Source organism: Notamacropus eugenii, chromosome 4 (assembly GCF_028372415.1).
Source record: "Notamacropus eugenii isolate mMacEug1 chromosome 4, mMacEug1.pri_v2, whole genome shotgun sequence".
Lineage (NCBI taxonomy): Eukaryota > Metazoa > Chordata > Mammalia > Diprotodontia > Macropodidae > Notamacropus > Notamacropus eugenii.
Genome location: NC_092875.1, coordinates 85,600,973 through 85,622,379, shown reverse-complemented (window position 1 = coordinate 85,622,379; position 21,407 = coordinate 85,600,973). Strand labels below are relative to the sequence as shown.

The window sequence follows — 21,407 nt, the reverse complement described above, 5'->3', positions numbered from 1 at the left end:
GGTGAGTTACTCAGCATGGCTGGAGGGTGACTGGAGAAATTGATTGAGGCTAGAATTCAGAGGGCCTTGAATGCTAGGTTAAGACTGTTAGAGCAACTTGGAGTATTGATAGTAGCTAATATTTAATAGCACTTCCGTTGTGTCAGACACTGCACTAAGCCCTTTACAGTTTTTACCTCATTTGATCCTGGGAGGTAGGTGTTATTATGATCCCCCGTGACAGATGAGGAAAATGAGGCAAACACGGGTTAAGTGACTTGCCCAGGGTCACACAGCTTGTAAGTGTCAAAGATTAGATTTGAACTCAGGTCTTCCTGACTCTGGGCCTGGTGCTCTAAGAGTCAAGAAGATTTGGGTTTGATTCCTGCCTCAAGTACTGAGCAAGCTATTTAATCTCTCCCGGTCTCAGATGACTCATTTGTAAAATGAAAGGATGACCTCCAAGGCCCCGTGCAGCTCGAAAGCCTCTTTCTTCTGGTTTTATGACAGGCCTGCAAGCAGCAGGGCAGCCTTTTCCAGGGCTGAGGAGGTGGGAGACAGGGAGAATCAGTTTTTCCTGGGCTCTTGAGCAATAATGGATCAAGAAACATTTATTAAATGCTTCCCCTGGGCCAAGCACCATGCTGAGTGCCTGCCCCAGCCCTTGCTCCTGGTCAAACTGTGGGGAGGCCTTGGCCCTGGGGGACCTATAGCAGCCCAGTTCTTGAGTCACCCTCAGTTTCTCCCTTGAGTTTCCTCAGGATCATAGAGGTGGAGTTTGAACCTTAAAGTCCCTTCAGTTCCTACTCTCCCCCCCTCATCTTACAGAGCATACTGCCTAAGGTCACCCAGGTAGGTAAGTGACACACGCACATTCTGAACCCAGAACCTTGACTCTAAAACCAGTGCTCTTTTTGTTACAGCACACTCTCTGTCCCTTCCCATGGGTCCCTCCTTCCCTCTCTTCCCTTTTCTCTCCCTTCTGCCCTGTCATGCATGTTGACTTCAGGCCCCAGCCTTAGCCCCAGGCTCTGCATTCCCTTTGGAGGGAGCGTGTTAGGACACCTAGCTGGTGGCTACCCATACCTGGTCTGCCCTGATAATTGCCCTTCCCTAGGGAGTCTTAGCTCATGTCCTCCACTTGGAGGGCTCTGGATTTCTGGGACATAGGGCAGTCCCCTTCATTTCCTACTAAGATACATTTTCCAGCCTTGGCTCTGCCCCATAAGTAAGGTTTGGACTTACCAAGGCCTTCTGAGGTACCCATGGGGTTGATTCTCCCCTTAAAACCTGATCAGGGGAGTGGCTGACCCCATACCCTGTACCACAGTCTGTCTGTACCCCTTACAGCTTACCTGTTGTCTCCCTGTATGCAGAGGATTGAGTGTTGGATTTGGAATCAATAAGACATGAATTCAAATTCTACCAGAGACACTTCATAGTTGTGTGACTCTGGATAAGTCAGCCTTTTTGTGCCCCAGTTTCCTCTTCTGTAAAATGGGGCTAAATGAGATAACACATCTGAATTTCTCTGCAAACCTTAAAATGTTATATAAATGCTAGCTATTATTATTATTATAAGAACCTGGCAAGTAAGGAAGAGGGTCATCTATTCTAGTTCCCCAGTTTTCCAGCTCAGGCTCCTGGGATGGTAGGCCTCACTCCCTTGCTAGAACAGACAGGCCACACTGTAGGGAGGGGGTGGAGACATGTGACTGCTGCTCTTAGGTTCCCACGTGGGGCTCGTGGCTGGGTGGGCTACCTGAGACTCCTTTATTGCAAAGTCGACAAAATTTTAGGCAAGTTGTGGCGTCTTAGGCTGCCTGTCGCTGACTGGGCAGGCTGGTCCAGGCCCAGCCCTGCGGTGGGGGAACCCCTGAGGGGAGGGACAGATCCTGCCTGCTGCCAGGCTGGTGGTGGGATGGGTGGGGTGGGGTAGGGTGGGAGCAGGTTGCTCCAGGCTATGGCTTCTCCTAGATGGGAGGGAGGGATGGGGGGAGGGAGCGAGTCTGTGCAGGGTCTGGGCAGGCTTCTCTCTGCCTCCTCCCAGACCCTGCCTTAAACTTGAGCTAAGCAGGAGGAGCTAACCAGCTCTCCCCCTCCCTGAACCCAGAGTGGAGCTAGTCAACCAGCTGAGTGTCAGGACTGCTTGGGCACTGGGACCAGACCTAGGAGAGGGGCAGGGGACGGATACACCTGTAGTCAGAGGTGGGACATGAGTGCCCTTGGGAAGAGGAAGTCAAAGAAGGGGCCCTGGAAGAAGAGGCTCCAGAATGCTGGGGGCCAGGAAGATAGGGTGCTGATGTTATGTGAAGATGGTCTCCCATCTGGAGCCCAGAACCTGCCACCCAATGGCCTCCAGGATGGGGGAGAGAGTTACCTGAGTGGAGAACTGTACTCCGTCCACTCGACTCTGCGCTGCCGAGAGCTGTAGGCCCTGGACTTCTCTCTCCTTCTGCCTTTCCCGAACCCCCTCTGTGGGCCCCTTCTCAGCTCCTTTTCTTCTGCCCTTTATCCCTCCCCTTCCTGCCTTTCTGTGCCATTATTTCCTTCCTTTCTTTTTGTCTTCCTCTTCTCCCATCTCCTCCCCTCCCCCTTTTCTCTTGTCTTTCTCTGTCTCCCACTTCTTCCCCTCCTCCTCCCCCATGTCTGCCTCTTCTCCCCCTCATTTGCTTGGGTAGGGGGTGAGAGTTCAGGGAGTCTTAGAGCAAGGATTCTCTGAGAGGTCCCAAACCACCTAATCCCAGTGAGGAGGCTGAGGCTCCCCATGAATTGTGGCCTCTGGGCTCAGTCCCATCCCTCCTTTCTTCCTACAGGCCCATGCTGATCGACATGAACAAAGTCTACCAGCAGAGCAACTTGGAGAACCTGGACCAGGCGTTCAACGTGGCTGAGCGAGAGCTGGGGGTCACCAGGCTGCTGGACCCTGAGGGTACGTGACCCCTTTAAGCTGGGCTGGCCCAGGTCTACTTGTTTTCCCTTCTGCCTTGAGGTGGGCCTGCCCCCCTTTAAGTTCCCAACCTCCTCTCTTCCCCGGCAGATGTGGATGTCCCTCAGCCCGATGAAAAGTCCATCATCACGTACGTGTCATCTCTGTACGATGCCATGCCCCGGGTGCCTGACGTGCAAGACGGGGTGAAGGCCAATGTAAGTGATGAAGATGGGGAGGGAACCAGCCCCCATGAAGGGGGAGGGTTCTGGGGGATCGCCCTCTTCCCTGTGGACACCCGGGCGAGGCCTTTCTGTCTGTAAGACCTGCCTCCTGGGATAGGAGCTGCAGCTTCGCTGGCAGGAGTACCGGGAGCTGGTTATGTTGCTGCTGCAGTGGATCCGTCAGCACATCATTGCCTTTGAGGAGCGAAAGTTTGCCACAAGTTACGAGGAGACAGAGGTGGGCAGCTTCCCCTGGGCCCCAGGGCCCCTCCCTGGAGCCTACCCCTCACTGTTCTTCCACAAGTCTCCAGCTCTCTGACAGGCCTAGACTTGCTGCTGCTTCTGCCTTCACTCCAGGCCAGGCTGCATTGGATTAACATAGAGACTAAGGAAACATTGAAATAGGAAAAGCAAACAAGTACACGAAGGAAGGAAGCATAGGGTCCAGGAAGAAGAAGGAATGGGTTTATGCAAGATAAAGAGGGGTTAGTATTAGGACTGAGGTGCTACCATGGTGCTTTACTCTTCCCTGCCTTTGCCCAGCCCCACCAGAGGGACACAGTGGGCAGGCCACTGAGACTGAATCCAGAAGACCTGAATTCAAATCTGGGCTCAGACAGTGTGGCCCTGGGGTCTGTGTTTACTTCAGTTTCCTTATCTATAAAATGGGGATAATAGTACCTACCTCCCAGAGTTATCCTGAGGATCAAATGAGATAATAATTTTTAAGATTTTAGCTCAGTGACTGGCACATAGCAAGTACTAAACAGTAACTAGAGAATCATTTCGGTGGGTGCTGGTGAAGGGTGAGTCTGTTGCCACTGCTACTATGAGACTCCCCTCCCCCCCCCCACAGGTGCTGAATTCTGATTTGGGAAGTGGGATCAGGACACTTCCATCCCTGGTCTCCTATTTCCTCTTTCCAACTTCTTGGGGCTTTTCAGGCTCTGTAATCTCCCTCAAGGTTTCAACGTTGGGCTCTGGTGTTTGTTTGGGTTTCTGTTGAGTATCTGGCCCCTTTCAATTGGACAAACACTTAAAACCATTGCCAGCTCCTCCTCCTTCCTTCCCTGGCAGCTGGGGTGGTGAAGAGCTGTGAGATCATGCCACGTATAGATTATTGGGAGAAAGTGTAGACTGGAGAACAGGGCATTTAGAAAGAACATGGCAGCCGTCTTCAAGTGTTTGAAGGGCTGTCATGTGGATTAGAGATTAGACTAGCTTGGTGTGACCCCAGAGGGCCCACCCCTGACCCAGGCTGTCTAGTGACAGCACATAGGCCTTCGCCATTGGAAGGGCTCAGAGTGTCAGCTTCATTGGCTGCAGGATCACAGGCTTAGAGCCGGGAAGGAACGTTAGAGATCATCCCCTTCCTTTCAGAGGTAAAAGCTAGCCCTTACTTTGAGACTTGCAGGCCCTTTCTCAGGTGTCTGGACCTTGGGGACCCTTCTCATGTCAACATCTCTTCACAGATCCTCTGGTGTCAGTTCCTCAAATTTAAGGAGACAGAGCTTCCCGCCAAGGAGGCTGACAAGAACCGATCTAAGAACATTTACCAGTCACTGGAGGTGAGAGGCTGCCTTTCCTCAGAGGGACCCAAGGAGCCCAGCTGCTCCTCTGCTTGCTGAGCCCTGAGTCCCTCCCCTGGCCAATTTTCAGTTTTCTTTTCCTTCTGTATTGGCAGTCCCCTCCCTTGGCTAGCTTCGTAGTAGCTTTAGCTTAGCCTCATCTTTCACCTCCATCTTCCAAAGGAAGAGTGAGACAGTGCCCAGGGCTATGTACATTCAGGGCTGCCCTATGACAGTCCTGGGGGAGCAGGGCTTGGGGGTAAGCCCCATGTTGATACCTCTGGAACCGTGATGGAGTCTGGGTTCCCTTCCTCACTGAGTAAATCCTCTTTAAGCATCTACTCATCTGCTCAACTGAAATACTCAAGGATCTATGGTGTCAGTGAAGGGAACTCCAAGGGGTGGGAACTCCTTCCTTCTATGACTTACTAAGTCCTGGGGGAGTCGAGTATGAGTCTGGTTTCAGGGAAAAACATTTTATAAATATGAGCTCATAAACAAAGAAAGGAATGAGATAACTTTGGGGCCTCTGGGGAAGGGTTGGTGCATCTCCCTGCCTGTATATCCAGGCTCTGATACGTTATGTCCTTTGAGCCAGAGGACACAGTATTGGAGGCACCTAGAGAGTGTGTCCACTTCCCTGTTCTGTTCCATATCCTTAACATAGAAATTAACTGACCTGAGAGGCAGCTTGGAATAGTAGATAGAGCACTGTATTTGTTGTCAGAAAGATGTGGCTCAAAACCCATCTCTAATACTCACTAGTTTTTTGACCCTGGGCAAGTAATTTAACCTCTCAGTGTCCTCATCTGTGAAATAGAACTTCCCTCTCCCTCCCCATCCTGAATTATTGTGAGGATTAAATGAGATAAAGTCTATAAAGCACTTTGCAAACCTTGTAGTCCTACATATCTGTCTGAGCTATTTTCAGGAGTCGCAATGCTAATGTATCAGAGACAGGATCTGAACCATGATCTTTCTGGCTTTCAAGTTTAGTGCTCTACCCACTGAGCTAGACTACCTCTCAAACAAGAACAGTAATATTTAGCACAGTCTTCCTTCTTAGATTATTGTGGAGAGAACTCTGAGGCAGGTGTTAAGGACCAGTCATTTTGATAGTTAAACTCAATCCACAGGCCTTTATTAAATATCTACTATTAAGCTATGGGAGACAGATCTAAAGAAAGAAACCTTTCCTCAAGGAACTACGTTCTCCTGGTGGGGAAACAAAAACACCTACAGGAAAAATAACCACATGGTTTAGTTCACTGATGCAAATTGCAAGACCTTTTTTACTTCAAAGATATTCTCTGAGTTGCTGTGGCTCACAGGTTCATTGGTCTGCAATCTTGGATTTTAGAGGAAAGTGTTCTGTAAATCTTAAAGCATTATATGACTGTGAGCTGCAACTTTTTAATTATTTTAAATATAGGAAGAGACAAGGCCAAAGAAGGTTTAGTGCTGACTGTCTTTGGTGTGTGATCACCCTTTAATTTTTATTTTTATAACCATTACAACTCATAGTTGTCATTCACCTGTGTCTAGTGCTTGGTAGGGTCCAAGTACTTTTCATATATTATCTCCTTGTTCCTGAAAACATAGTCCTGCAGGAAGGCAAGACTCAGACTGGCTGGAATGAGCCAAGGAGTGTGAATACCAACCCATCCCCTTCCAAGTTAATTGTTAGCACACAGGTAGCTCAGAGCTTGTGGCCCTGAGCACATGTATCCACCCTTCTCCTTGCCCCACCTACTTGTCACCTTCCTGAAACATACCCTGTGGGAGCCCCACCCTGCTGGACAAGCAGGGCATTCTCCACCTAGCAAGTGCTGGGCACTCCTGAACCTGTTCCCTATTCCCTGTACCCATGCAGGGGGCTGTGCAGGCTGGACAGCTGAAGGTACCACCAGGCTTCCACCCTCTGGATGTAGAGAAGGAATGGGGAAAGTTGCATGTGGCCATCCTGGAGCGGGAGAAGCAGCTGAGAACAGAGTTTGAGAGGTAGGTGTGGACAGTATAGCGAAAGGGAGATCTGACACCATAGATTTGCCATGAGGCAGGAGGAGGGGGTCCCTAGGAAGGCCAGGGAGGTGGGAAGCAGGAGGCTGGAGGGAGGTGCCCGTGGTGGGGCTAATAGGAACCACACGCTTGTGACTCATCACCCGAGAGAGGAAACGGTTTGCCACTAAAAATCTTGTGCTCTGCTCAGAGTCTGGGCAGTGGAGCCTTGAACGGAGACAGAAAACCACTTCAGGGAAGGTTGGAGGCTCTAGCCCTGGGCCATCTTGTCCTTTCTGCTGGTAAACTCCCAGGATGGACAGAAAGAGCCCAGGGTGCCCTGACCTGCTATCCTTGGCCTCTGAAGTGAAGCTCTCTGGATTGGGGTGGGTGTGTCCTGCAGGCAGGAGTGTCTCCAGAGAATTGTGAGCAAACTACAGATGGAATCCGGCCTATGCGAGGAGCAGCTGAATCAGGCTGATGCCCTGCTGCAATTGGTGAGGCCTGGTGTGGAAGGGTGGGGCAGCAGGCACTGAGGGAGGAGCAGCCTGGCCAGGGGGCTGGGCCATCTGGGGAAGGAGGTGCCTGGTGAGAGTTTGGGTGGGGCTGGACCAGGGATTTCTTTTCTCATCCAAGCCTGAGGCTGCTTTGGCTCATGGGTGGAGCCTGCCCATCTAAAAAGCCAAGCTGCCAGAAATGTGGAGCTCAATGGATTTCACTCAGCAAATATGTAGGACCTGTTGGGTGCTGAACTCTGCCCTAGGCTGGGGAAGGAAGATGCTGTGTTTAAAACCTAGTTTAAGGGCTTACATAGTTAAGTAACGTGTTGAGGTTTGGAGAGAGCTGTGACCCTGGGACCTCTGAGGAGGTGAGCATGGCTGAGCAGCTGTGTTTTCACGCAGACTCTTAGGTAACTACTCTGACCCACGGGTTGTGCTGTTGTAGGACATCCGGCTGCTGACCTCAGGCAAAGCCCCTCAGCATGCTGGGGAAGTGGAGAGGGACCTGGACAAGGCTGATGGCATGATCCGGATGCTCTTCAATGATGTACAGACCCTCAAAGATGGGAGGCACCCACAGGGCGAGCAGATGTACCGAAGGTAACAGGCATCTGGGGCCCCAGTAGGCAAAGCAGCTGTGGGCTGGAGACAGCTGCTATAGTGGACGAGATGCTGGCCTAAAAACCAGTCTATAGACCTGGCTCTGCCCTTCACACTGATGTGCCCTGGTAAAAGACACATAAACCCTCTGGACCTCAGTTTCTTTGGCTTTAACTTGGGGCTGATGGTCTGTGCTGCCACGTTCAATCTAGACCTGCAGTGCAAAGAACAAAGTGCTGTTGAGAGAGGTCAGGGAGGAGAGGGAGGCCCAGATTCTGGGCTGGGTCAGCTCCTAGTACTGACTCATCATTCATTCATTCAGCAAATGTTTTTTAAGCTGTGTGCTGAGTAGTCTTAATCATGAATGAAGAGCTGGAAGAGACCTAGTACAACCTCTTCTTTTTACAGATAGGGAAACTGAGACCCACAGAGGGGAAGGATCATAGAATCATAGATTTAGAGCCAGAACGGACCTTGGAGACCATTTAGCTGTAGCTGAGGATGCTGAGGTTAAGTGAAATTGCCCACAGTCACACAAGTAGTTAGTGTCCGAGGCAGGATTTGAATCCAGGTCCTCTGTATTGGGCATAGTGCTGGAGGAGATAGGGAATTTACATAAGAACAGGGCCCCTGGCCTCCGAACTTGCAGTTTGCATCTGTGTGGGGGAATGATCCCTGCCTGTTTACCTGCCTCCCAGGGCTGCTGTAAAGCAGCTCCCCTTCTGTAATAGATGAGAGCATGTCCTGGTAGAGTGCCCAGAACAGTTCAGGCAGCTCTGCTGTCTTGGCTGGATCACCTCCTTCCCCTCCTGCATGTCTCCCTTGCTCACAGCCTTCCTTGTCTACCCATGGATCCTGCCACTTTCTCTCCTTCCCTGTGACTGGCTTCTTTGATGCATGAGACCCTCCATTTACCAAAAATGAAATTCCTCAAGCCAGCTGCCCTGCTCTGACCTCTTTTTTTGTTTTAACAAGCATCTACTAAACACCAACTAAGTGCCATGCACTGTGCTAAGTGCTAAATATATGTCTACTTTGATTCTTACAACAAACCTGGGAGGGAGGTGCTGTTATGAGCCCCATTTTGTAGGTAGATGAACTGAGTTAAGCAGAATGACTTGTACAGGGTCATACAGCTTCATCTGAGGTCAGATTTGAATTCACGTCTTCCTGACTTCCAGGACCAAGGGTCTATCCACTGTACCAACTGGCTGCCTTTCTGGCTCTCCTCTGGTTCAACCTGGTGCTTTACCCTGGGCCTGTGGCCCAAATGTCTCTGTGTGTGGGGAGCTGAGGGCTAGGTCAGGCTGGAGAAACTGGGAAGCCTTTCCTTCCTTCTCTCAAGGTTACATCCCAGAGGGCTTGAGGTCTTGGTATGGAGTTGATTCCATATCATTAGTCATTCACAAATTTGCATGCAAGCCTTATTTCGTTAGGTTCGACAAACATTTCTGAAGTTGCTCCTATGTGCCAGTCACTGTTCTAATCCCTGGGAATACAGAAACAAGATCATGCCTAATCTCAAGCTCACTTTCCACTAGGTAGTACATAGTGGGGTGTTGGCTATTGTAAGAAAAACAACTTTCCTTTTTCCTTCCACCCTTCCTACTGACTTCCTCTGGGATACCACCCAGGATTCTTGCAGTTCTCCCTCTGCCTCTAGGTCCTTATGGCTTCCTCATCTCTCTCTTAGGGTATACCGCCTGCATGAGCGACTTGTGGCCATCCGCACTGAGTACAACCTGCGGCTCAAGGCTGGCGTGCCTGTGACTCAGGTGAGCCCAGTGACCTCCCAGAGGCGGCCTGAGCTGGAAGATGTCACACTACGCTACCTACAAGACCTGCTGGCCTGGGTGGAGGAGAACCAGCGGCGGCTGGATGGGGCAGAGTGGGGTGTGGACCTCCCCAGCGTGGAGTCACAGCTGGGCAGCCACCGGGGCCTGCACCAGTCCATTGAGGAATTCCGGGCCAAGATTGAGCGAGCACGGGCAGATGAGGTGAGCTGAAGCCAGGCATACACATTGGACTACTACTCTGCTCCTCCGCTTTAGGCCTGTTTTTCAGGCTGTCAGGGGTAGAGGAAACTTCATTTTCTCTTCCCTCTCCACAGAGCCAGCTCTCTCCAGCCACCAGAGGGGCCTATAGGGACTGCCTGGGCAAATTGGACCTACAATATGCCAAGCTGCTGGTGAGAAAAGTGGAGCCATGTTGGGGACAGTGGTTGGACTGAAGAGGGACGTCCTCTCTGACCTCTGCTCTCTACTCTTCTTGCTCTGGTCTGTAGAACACCTCTAAGGCCCGGCTGCGGGGTCTAGAGAGCCTGCATGCCTTTGTGGCAGCGGCCACCAAAGAGCTGATGTGGCTGAATGAGAAGGAAGAAGAAGAAGTCAACTATGACTGGAGTGAACGCAACAGCAACATGGCAGCCAAGAAGGACAGCTATTCGGTAGGGAGTAGGACAGTTCTCCATTTGTGTCTGTCCTAAGGTCTTGGATTCTTCTCGGGGAAAGACTGACAGAGCATCTCTGAGCCTGCCAGGGGAAGGGAGGGAGGGGGAGACAGGTCTGCTGAGTTTCCCTATCTGAGCAGCTCTCTAAGGCCACCTCCTCCAACCCCCTAGGGCTTGATGCGGGAGCTGGAACTGAAGGAGAAGAAAGTCAAGGAGATCCAGAGTACGGCGGAGCGCCTCCTTCGGGAAGACCACCCTGGGAAGCCCACTGTGGAGGTAGGCAGGGAGGAGGTCAAAGGGAAGGAGACCTTGATGGCAGCAGGTAAATGCCTCTGCTCTCAGCTCCAGTTGGTTTCACCAAGTGGGAGAGACATCAATCCATCAGCAAGCATTTCTTAAGCGTCTGCTATGTTCCTGGCACTGTGCTAGGCACCAGGTATGCAGACACAAAAATGAAACAGGTGGATGGGGGACATGAGGCATCTGCTGAACTCCAGGGAGGTGGACAACGCCCTCCCCTGCCTTGGTCTGCCCACTAAAGGTGTCCAGCAGGATTGAGGGTGGGGGAAGGATGGCAGGGGGAGGCCATCTGTGCACCTTGTGACCTTGGCCTGCCCTTGTAGGCATTCCAGGCTGCCCTGCAGACCCAGTGGAGTTGGATGTTGCAGTTGTGCTGTTGCCTTGAAGCGCATCTGAAGGAAAATACAGCCTATTTCCAGGTACCTATCAGTCCCTTTCCTGCCCCTAAACCAGGCTCCAGTCATCCCTCTGAGAAAGGGCTGGCTGGCTGCAGCTGGGAGATCTCAGAGTCTCCCTTCTTTAAGGGATAGATTTAGAGCTGGAAGAAAACCTCAGAAGTCATCTAGCCCAACACCCCTTTCTACAGAAGAGGAAATTGAGACTCATTTCGCTAGTAAGTGTCTGAGATAGGATATGAATCCAGGTTTTCCTGACTCCAAAGTCCATTTCACCTGAAGAGGGCATGGCTATAGGTAGCCCTGGCAGGCTGGGCCTGGTGATGGCTCATGATGATTGTAATTTAGAGTTGGGCAGAGCCTTAGAGGTCACTTCCTCCATTTTACAGAAGAAGAAACGGGCCAGAGTCACATAAGTAGCCTTTGATAGCCATAGATATAAGTCAAAATTTGGACCCAATGCCTCTTGACTCTAAATCCAGCAGTCTTTCCACTGCTCAGATATTTATTGGGTAACTATTCTGTGCAAAGATGGCACTGTCCTAGGTGCTAGAGATGAAAAAATCAGGAAAAAATGGGGAAACAGCCTGAACAAGGGTCCCCGGCCTGACATCTCTCTTTCTGGCTCTAGTTTTTCTCTGATGTGCGGGAGGCTGAGGAACAGCTGCAGAAGCTTCAGGAGACGATGCGAAGGAAGTATACCTGTGACCGCTCCATCACTGTCACTCGCTTGGAAGACCTGCTGCAAGATGCCCAGGTGAGCCTGCTTGCCAGGAGCAACCCTTCATCATTCCTTAGTCCTTGGTCCTTGGTCCTTGACCTTTTGTGAAAGGCCAGGAAAAGCCCTGTTGGCTCAAATAAGGTGATGGCATTCTCTTACCATAGCCTAAAACTAGATCAGCATTATTGGCTGCCTCATCATACTTTTGACTCCTGTTAAACTTGTTGTTGAAATCCCTCATTTTTTTCAGATAAACTGCTTCCTAGTCCTACCTTCCTCCTTTTATACTTGTAAAGCTAATTTTTTTTGAACCAGAGTGTCAGTCTTTTACACATTTATTCCTCAGTTGTTTGTTAGTCACCAGTGTTCTTATTTGTTGGGTACTTTAAAATCCTCACCTGCTTACTGAGTATGTGGGTCATCCCTGCCAGTCTGGCATTATCTACACATTTGATGATCTATCATCGGTGTCTTTATCTAAGACTTTGATACAGTTGTTGAAGAGTAGAGGAAAAAACAGAAATTTCTGGGGCCCTCCACTGGACACCTTCCTCTCCGTGATAATTAATGGCTACCCTTGCCTCTGAGCATTAGATCAATTCTTATCTATTCAACTGTACTGTCATGGAGTTCATGTGAGGCACCATCATTTCCATAAGAGAAACACAAGAGACTATCAGATGCTTTGGTAAAACTGAGGTAAATTGTGTTTACTGTATTGTATTCAGCCAGTCGACAAGTCTAGTAACCCTGTCAGAAAAGGAAATGAGGTTGGTCTGGCAGGACCTGTTCTTATTTTAAATAAGGGTCATAATCGCCTTTTATTTTTATGTCACATTTCATTCTGGAAATAGCTCCTCCTCCGTCTCTCACCACCTCGAATCCTCTTCTGGAACAGAAAAGCAAAAGATTCAACAAAGATGGCCAGGACAGTGACCATATCTGACAATATGTAAAACATCCCGCAATAATCCTATTGAAAGCACTTTGCAAACCTCAAAAGCCTTATAAATGATAACTATTATCTGTAGTCTTCACAACCCCCCTCATCCCCGAATGCCTCTGAAGAAAGGAGGAACGGAGGCATGTTTCATTATCTGTTCTGGGACATTATTCCTTTTTCAGGTGCTGAGAGTTTAGCCTTCTTTTATTTATCCATCTATCCATCTATCTGTCCTTCTGTATGTCCATCTATCTATCCATTCATCTATACATCTATCCATCCATCCATCCATCCATCCATCCATCCATCCATCCATCCATCTATCTATCTATCCATCTCTCTCTCTCTGTCTCTGTCTGTCTCTCTCTCACTTCTGCAGTGAGCTCTGGATTTGGAATCAGGAAGCCCTGACCTCAAATCCTGTCTCAGATACTTGCTTTGCTATGTGATCCTGGGCAAGTCATTTCTTTCTTTCTTAGCCTCAGTTTTCTCGCCTGTGAAATGCAGGTAATAATAGCCCTGACCTCATAGAGTTGTTGTAAGGATAAAATGAGATAATATTCTTAAGTGTCTTGCAAACCTTAAATTCCTATGTAAATGCTATTAGTATTGTTATTGATTTAAGGTACTTTGATATTCCAGGCTCTCCTATTATTATTGCATCAAGATGGTGTTCCCTCTAGCAGCATGAATAGCAATCCAACCCTCTTTGGCTTTATTTTAGCATGACTTGCTCTTCTAGGCTTCCATTTCTATGTTCACTAATCATCTCAAGTGTCTTAGAATTTCCCCAGAAATCAAAAGACAAGTTCATTGACCTAGAATTTACAGTCATTCCTTTTCCTGTTTTTGAAACTCAGTTACATTTGTCCTTTTCCAGTCCTGTGGCATCCTGCACCTTCTCTACAGTCTTTCAGAGTTTGCTAACAGTGGATCATAATCACATCTGCCAGGTCTTTCTGGACCTTGGAATGTAGTTCATCTGGGCCTGGTGACTTCTAGTCATCTGCGTCAGCTCAGAGATCTCTTACCATCTACCTCCTTATCTTAGGTTTCAACTTCTTATTAGCCATTTTCATTCCATCCTTTTCAGTCCAAAGATCATTTTCGTTGGCAGAGGAAACAGAAGTAGAATAAAGGTTGAGTAGCATTTCCTTCTCTCCACCCAATTGTTATCATCCTATCTACCCTCAGCGGCCATGCTCTCCCTTCTTTCCTTCTCTTCTCCCCAAAATTTGTTTCTCTTAGCTTTCTTTGCTGGCCTCAGCTCAACAGTGAGCTATGGACCTATCTTGGAATGGTTCTTTATCTCATCTGAAATTCAAGGGGAAAGAAAGATTTTCCCACCCATTGGTTAAGGTAGAAAGGGGGATCAGAATGGCCCAGACGTTGAGTACAGTAGCAGCAGCAACTGAAAACCTGACATGCCCACTGGATTGGGGGGAAGTGTGGGAGACCAGGAAGAGAGAGAGCAGGGGTTCACAGGGGTACTGCAGGACCACTTTACCTAGGTGATCCATAGAACAGCTTATCTTCCCAAGTTGGAAGGGATCATCACCTAATACTCACGTTTATATTTTCTTCCTTTTGTTCTCACCTCTGAATCTGTCTCTGTTTAACAACTATACCTGGGGCCATTTCCAGAACCACTCTTGAGGTACCAATCCCTATCAGATCTGTATCATTTAACTGACTAAGATGTAGACAAATATTTTCTCCCATTGTATTAGGTAAAACAATTTGAGGAAATTTCAAAAGGATTTTTTATTTAAAAAAAGAATAAGGAAAAAATAAAACAAAATGTAAAAGCATAGAAATGAGGAGCTTACTGGTCTGAGGCCTCATTCTAGCTTATACAGCTTATGCTGGCCAAAGCTTCTGAGATGCCCGATTCTGCTTCTTTTTTCCATTCCCTCAGCACTATCCAGACTTAGATTCTGGACTGAGCTCATCTGGCTTGTAGCCTGAAGTCAATTCTGGCTGGCTCCATTATACAGCCTGTTAGGAGCCTTAGCCCTTCCTGGAACTGCCATCCCAAGCTCCTCCCCGGCAGCTGTCCCCTCCCCCCCAAAACTGGGCTGCAGTTAGTCTGTGCAGGCGCCCAGACCCCTGGGTGGACAGGGCGCTACCCTAGCAGTTTACAGATAGGCAGGCATCCTCCAGTAATCTTAAAGCCCCATATGTCTTTTCCTTGTCACCTAGGTGGTCTCTCTGCCTCCATCCCCTGTGAGTTCTCTTTGACCTTTTTCCCTTTGACCTGTTGTCTAAAGTAGAATTCCTCATTTAGATGTTGAAGGTAAACCCTTGCCTTAGGTGGCTCTTATTTTTTCACTGATCATTATTCTATTAATATTATCTAGATGGCAAGTGCCATCATTGAAATCATAAGATCTAAGTTTGGAAGGGACCTTTGAGGTTCTTTTGTCCATCCTAAGGTAGATAGGTGACACAGTAGAAGGGGCGCCAGACCTGGAGTCAGGAAGACCTGAGTTCAGATCTGGTCTCAGACATGAGCTGTGGGACCTTGAGCAAGCCATTTATCCCTGTTTGCCTCAGTTTCCTTATCTGTAAAATGAGCTGGAGAAGGAAATGACAAATAACTCTGGTATTTTTGCCAAGAAAACCCCAAAAGGGGTCACGAAGAGTGGGATACTATTGAAAACGACTGAACAACAAGTCCATCTTTCTTATTTTATTTTTCTTTCAATAAAAGCATTTTTATTTTATTTTTTGTTATTTTATTGATGTTTTTCCTCTGATTCCCCTGAGGGCCTTCCCTTCCATTCTCTGTTGTAACAAATAATTTAAGTAAAACAAAATGATTCACTGGCTTTTTCTGTACATGTGTGCTTCCTTCTGCTTCTGTAGTCCAGCATTTCTCTTCCAGGAGTCAGGAGACTTCCTTCCTTGTCATTCCTCTGAAGTCATGGCTAATCCCTACCTAGGTCATGGCTGTGAAGTCTTTCAATGTTACTTTCCTTTATATTACTGTTGACGTCTTAGTAATCATATAAATTTTTCTCCTGGTTCTACTTACTTTACTCTGCATCAGTTCAAACAAGTCTTCCCAAGCTTCTCCTCATTTTACAGAGGAGGAAAGTGAGGCCCAAAAGAGTTAAATAACTTTCTTTGGTCACATAGGTACTTGGTAATAACTGGAATCCCAGGTCCTCTGATGCTGGGTCTATGCAACACTGCATCTCTAGCTTACGTTTGACTTTGTCATCTCCCTCTAAGAGAAAGACTTTCTCTTTCAAAGACCTGGGCCCCATTATAGACTTTCCACTCTGTTTCTGCTTCCCCTTTGAGGGATGCCCCTCAAAGCCATTGGCCCATCTGGGGAACACATGCCACACTCTCAGTTCAGGGGCCCAGTGGCACTCGCGTCCTCACTTAGGTGGTTCCTGGGGCCTATCCCTTGGGGAGTCATTTTCTAGAATCTTGCCATAGTGATCTCAGAAGAATCAACCTATTTTGTACTGGCAGTAGGTAGCTCACCATAAAAGTAAGAGGAGGGTCACTGCCTCTCTAATCAAACTAACCCGCCAATCCACAAGGGTTTGTTCATTGTGCTAGGGGCTGGGAAATCCAGATATAGAGTGACTCAATAGTCCCTTTGTGCAAGGAGTTTACATTCCTGAGGGGGGAGCTAGGCCTTCAAGAGGACCCCTCGAGCCCTTATCCCCATCCTGCTCCTACAGTGCTGATTCAACCTGAATCCTTCTTTTGAAGTCTCCTTGATCCATAGCCTGTATAGACCTCTCTCGTTAGAATGGGGATGGGTTGGGACTGGGGAATGTCAGGAAGGTCACAGTGGCATCAGACTTTACTCTACAGATTTGCTTTCCCTTCCTCAGGGCTAGTGGAGTGGGCTGTGCTTGTTATCAGCTAAGGGCGATTACTAAGCTGGACAACTTTAAGGAGCTGGTCTCATGTTCCCTGAGTGCTGGTGCTATCCTCAGAACTATCCCCTCCTTTCTCATTCTCTTTCCCTTTCTTTCCTACCCAGGATGAAAAAGAACAGCTCTCTGAGTACAAGGGGCATCTTTTGGGTCTGGCCAAGCGTGCCAAGGCCATAGTACAATTGAAGCCCCGTAATCCATCCTACCCCATTCGGGGCCGTCTACCTCTGCAAGCCGTGTGTGACTACAAGCAGATGGAGGTGAGCTGGGCCTCAGGGCAGATTGTGGGGAGAAAGGGAGAACCTCTAGAGGTTACTGTGAAAAATTGGGAGGGTCCTGAAACTGACTCTGGAAGGTGAGAAGGGGCAAAGTTCTGAGGACAAAACAGTAAGGGGACCATTTGAGCTGAGCTCTGATAAGTTAACATCCTGTTCTGCCTCTCTCCTGGCCTGTGGCCTCTACCCTGCAGATGACCGTCCACAAAGGGGATACCTGTCAGCTGGTGAGTCATGCCCAGCCATCCAAATGGAAGGTGGTACACAGCAGTGGTAGTGAAGCCGTCCTGCCCTCTGTCTGCTTTCTTGTGCCCCCACCCAATAAAGAGGCCCAGGATGCAGTAAGCAGGTAAGACTGTGTGATAGTCCAAGGTGGGATCCACCAAAAGGATGGGAAGGTCATTTAAGCATTTATTAGGAGTTCGTGTCAGGAATTATACTAAGCTCTGGGAACAAAGAGGCAGAAACACAGTCACTGCCCTCCAGGAGCTCATAGTCTGATGAGAGAGACAAGCATGAAAATAATGTGTGTTATTTTTAATATGCATTATATATGTACAGAGAGAGACAGAGAGAAAGAAGATGGTACATGATAGCAGAAGGAAGGCAGTAAGAGATCAGGAAAGGCCACCTAAAGAAGATGGGCCTTGAACTGAGTCTTGAAGGAAGCCAGGGGAGGTAAGAGGCAGGAATGAGGGGAGCAGCCAGTGCCAATGGATAGAGGCAGGGAATGGAGTGTCATGTGAAGAACGATAAAAACAGTGTCACTGGATCATAAAGTATGTGAAGGAAAATAAGTCTAAGAATACTAGAAAGACAAAAAAGGGACCAGGTTATAAAGACCTTTAAATGCTATTTGATCCTGGAAGCAAATGGGGAGCCACTGGAATTTATTAGGGGAATGGATTAGGGAGGTGGGGAGTGCCATGACCAGACCTATATTTAGAAAATTACCTTGGCAGCTGACTGAAGAGAAAAGGGACTTGAGGCATCAAGACCAGTTAGAAGATTATTGCAATAGCCCAGCAGTAGGGTGGTGAGAGAGAAGGGAAGACATCCAACAAATGTTGTGAAGGTAGAGATGACAGAATTTGGCATTGTGGAATGAGCAAGATTGAGTTGTCTTTGAGGATGGCATGGAAGTTGTAAGCCTCAGTGACTAGGACGATGGTGCTGTTCTCAATTATATGAGGGAAATTCAGAGGACTGGAGGGTTTTGGGAGAAAGATAATGAGCTGTGTTTGGAAATGTTGGCTTTGAGATGTCTATAAGAAATCCAGGTCAAGATTTTCAAGAGGCAGTTGGATCAGCAGGATTATAACTTAGGAGAGGGACTAGGGCTGGATACAGATCTGGGAATCATATTTATGAGTATGATGAAGAAAACCATGGGGTAGTATAGAGGGAGAAGAGAAGAAGGCCCATGGCAGGCCCATGAATAGAGAAGCAGCAAAGGAGATGAGAAGTAGAGGTTAGACAGGGAGGAGAACTAGGAAAGAGCATTTTCCCCAAAAAGCCGAAGGGAGAAAAGATCCTGGAAAAGTTAGCGTCATGTGCTGCAGAAGGGCCAAGAATGAAAACTGAGAAAAAGCCATTAGATTTGGTAACTAAGAGGTCACTGGTTATTTCAAAGAGAGAAGTTTCAGTTGAATGATTGAGCACAATGTAAACCAGAGTGCAAGGGGTTTAGGAGACAGCAAGAGGAAAAAATGTTCAGGCACTGATTGTAGCCTGCTTTCTCCAGAAATCTAGTTTATAAGGGGAGGAGAGATACAGGGTGATAGCTTATGGAGATGGTAGGACCCGGGGAGGACTTTCAAGGGGGGGCGGCAGAGATAGGAGTGGTTGTGTAGGCCTCAGAGAAGCATCAATAGATAGGGAGAGTCTGAAGATTAGTGAGAATGAGGATGATAGTGGAGTCAATCTATGAGAAAAGAAGGGGTCAAAGGTATATGTAGCTTTAACAAAGAAAGGAGTGAAGGAGAGTATAGTGGGAGATGTCTGAGTGATGTGAGATGAGGAGGAGGAGGAGGAGGAAGAGGGGAAAAAGAGGGAGCTCTCTTCAAATGACCTCAAATTTTGGTGAAAAATGAGGCAAAATCCGCACTTGAGAGAATTGGATCAATGGGGTGCCATTGTAAAATTGAGGAGAAAAAGAAAAGCTTGGAGCAGCCACTGTGGAAAGGGGGAATAGTGATTTGATTAAGGAGGAATAGAATATTTGTCTGGCTACATTGAGAGCCCAGGTGAGGTGAGGTAGTGTAAATCTATACAGTTATCTCTTCCACATTGTGACTTTTCCTCATCGCGGTTTTGATATACCACAGGTCAGAATAAGAAATTAAATGAGAATTTGGGGCAAGTTTTGCGGAAGCCTCCAATGACATGTGAGGACCAGCAAATGACAGAAAACGTTTAAAAATTCAAATGCATAAAATATATGTATAATATTGTACAATATAAACATTTTATCTTTTAATAGCATACTAATCCAAACTTCTTCTCTGGTACAAAGGGAGGGCCAAAAAAATTAGTATAGTTTTTCTGGATTGCAGTGGTGCTATGCCCCTGACCCCCACGATGTGAAAGGGGTAACTGTAATGGACCCAGTCAGTTGGTTTTGTGATTTCCTCCAACTCTGTTCAGCAGCACATGAATAGGCACGAAGCAGGTGGATGATGGGGACTGTCCAAGGTTGGGATCTGGCAAGATGTGATAAACAGTAGGACAAGGGATTAAGAAATTCAAGAGAGGTGGACCTGTAAAGAAGAGATAGGGGAGGGTTCCCCAGGAAATGAGATGCCAGTCTTTCCTCACACTCTGTCCATTCTTCTCCCCCTTTCCACCCCACTCTATCCCTGGTAGGCTGGAGGGACTACACCAGACCCTGGTGAACCTTTGGCACCAGTTACATGTGGACATGAAGAGTCTTTTGGCTTGGCAATGCCTAACCCGAGAAATCCAGCTCATTCGCTCTTGGTCCCTGGTAACGGTGAGTCCTTGGACCTCTGATGCCATATTTGTCTCTTTGCCTTCTGCCTCCCTGAGATGTGCCCCAGCATCTCCCTCACCACCTTTTCCCTATTTCCCCAGCCCTTTCCCTGAATACATGCTTCTCATCTACCGCTTACCTTCAGTGTCCCCTCCCATTCTCATGTCCCTTTTTCTGCCCTCACCTCTTACTCTCACTGCTCCATTCTCACCAGTTCCGCACACTGAAACCAGAGGAGCAACGCCAGGCCTTACGCAACTTGGAGATGCATTACCAGGCCTTCCTTCGGGATAGCCAGGATGCTGGTGGCTTTGGCCCTGAGGACCGACTGCAGGTGGAGCGGGACTATAGCACCTGTACTCGCCATTACCAGCAGCTGCTGCAGAATTTGGAGCAAGGTAACTAGGCTGGGGCCGCCACAGGAGCCAGTTGTGTCTGGGGCAGTCAGTGAGGGGCCCTTTTGGTGTGACATCAGTCTTCCTATTCCTAGGGGAACAGGAAGAGTCTCTGTGCCAGCGCTATATCTCTGAGCTGAAGAACATCCGTCTTCAACTAGAGTCCTGCGAGGGCCGGATTGTCCATCGGCTCCGCATGCCGCTGGACAAGGAGCCTGCCCGCGAGTGTGCTCAGCGGATCACGGAGCAGCAGGTACTGTCCCTGCTTCCCCTTCCTAGCCAGTCTGCCTTCCTCTCTCCTTCCTCTCCCTCATTCCCTCTCTTTGTCCTCCTTCTGCTCTCTCTCTGTCCTCTTTCCTCTCTCCGTCTTCCTCTCTCCCCCTTGCCTCCTCAGTCCCTAGCCTGCTACTCTACTTCTTAGCTGAGCTATCCTGGGTCCTGGCCCAGTGATCCTGGATCTCCCTAGGCGCTGACTCAGCCATGAGCATGCTTTCTGTACTTTTCTCTGTCTTTCTCTATCCATTTCTACCTCTGTCTTTCTGTCTCTATATTTCTGCTCTCCCCTGGCTCCTGTGCTGGTACATCTCCCTCTCTGTCTCTGGGTCTGCCTCCCTGCTTTTGTCTCTTGTTTCCATTTCAGTCTCTTTTCCCACCTTCTCACCACTCCCATCTCTATGTGTCTTTCTCTGTGTCCCCCTGCAGAAAGTGCAGGCAGAAGTGGAGGGCCTGGGCCAGGGAGTGACAAAACTCTCTGCCAAGGCAGAGAAGGTACTTGGCCAGCCCGAGCCCTCACCTGGAGCCCCTGCTCTCCGCTCTGAACTCGAACTGACTCTGGGCAAGCTGGACCAGGTGCGCAGCCTGTCTGCCATCTACCTGGAAAAGTGAGTATCCCACCTCTTGCCCTGCCTCCCAGGGGGCACTGGAGTCCTCCCTCCCTGTGCTGAGGTCTCTGGGACTGACCCTCAGACTTACTAGGCTCCCATCACTCGCAGGCTCAAGACCATTAGCCTCGTGATCCGTAGCACCCAGGGAGCAGAGGAGGTGCTGCGTACCTATGAGGAGCAGCTCAAGGATGTGCAGAATATCCCTGCTGATCTCTCAGAACTGGAGGCCACCAAGGCAGAGTTGAAGGTAATGATCCGAGCTGGGCTGGGGCTGCAGGGTTCTCAGCTGCCCTACCCTAGGCCATAGTTAAAGAACCTTTGAAGGGGAAGGGACCTCTGAGATTCTCTGGAAA

At 48.7% G+C, this 21,407-nt stretch overlaps 1 protein-coding gene across 30 annotated transcripts in view; it reads left to right on the top strand.

Annotated features, from left to right (window-relative positions):
- The window catches only part of PLEC (plectin), a 110,812-nt gene that overhangs the window by 71,378 nt on the left and 18,027 nt on the right, over nt 1-21,407 (top strand). For all 30 annotated transcript variants that reach the window (XM_072602649.1, XM_072602625.1, XM_072602623.1 and 27 more), the window contains 20 exons: nt 2,796-2,911; nt 3,020-3,126; nt 3,251-3,370; nt 4,605-4,700; nt 6,574-6,701; nt 7,102-7,195; nt 7,644-7,798; nt 9,492-9,795; nt 9,909-9,986; nt 10,083-10,244; nt 10,419-10,523; nt 10,871-10,966; nt 11,574-11,699; nt 16,616-16,768; nt 16,978-17,132; nt 19,649-19,775; nt 19,990-20,173; nt 20,266-20,423; nt 20,873-21,051; nt 21,163-21,301. In XM_072602649.1, coding sequence (XP_072458750.1) covers nt 2,796-2,911; nt 3,020-3,126; nt 3,251-3,370; nt 4,605-4,700; nt 6,574-6,701; nt 7,102-7,195; nt 7,644-7,798; nt 9,492-9,795; nt 9,909-9,986; nt 10,083-10,244; nt 10,419-10,523; nt 10,871-10,966; nt 11,574-11,699; nt 16,616-16,768; nt 16,978-17,132; nt 19,649-19,775; nt 19,990-20,173; nt 20,266-20,423; nt 20,873-21,051; nt 21,163-21,301 — 2,782 coding nt within the window. The remainder of the gene's footprint in view (nt 1-2,795; nt 2,912-3,019; nt 3,127-3,250; nt 3,371-4,604; nt 4,701-6,573; nt 6,702-7,101; nt 7,196-7,643; nt 7,799-9,491; nt 9,796-9,908; nt 9,987-10,082; nt 10,245-10,418; nt 10,524-10,870; nt 10,967-11,573; nt 11,700-16,615; nt 16,769-16,977; nt 17,133-19,648; nt 19,776-19,989; nt 20,174-20,265; nt 20,424-20,872; nt 21,052-21,162; nt 21,302-21,407) is intronic.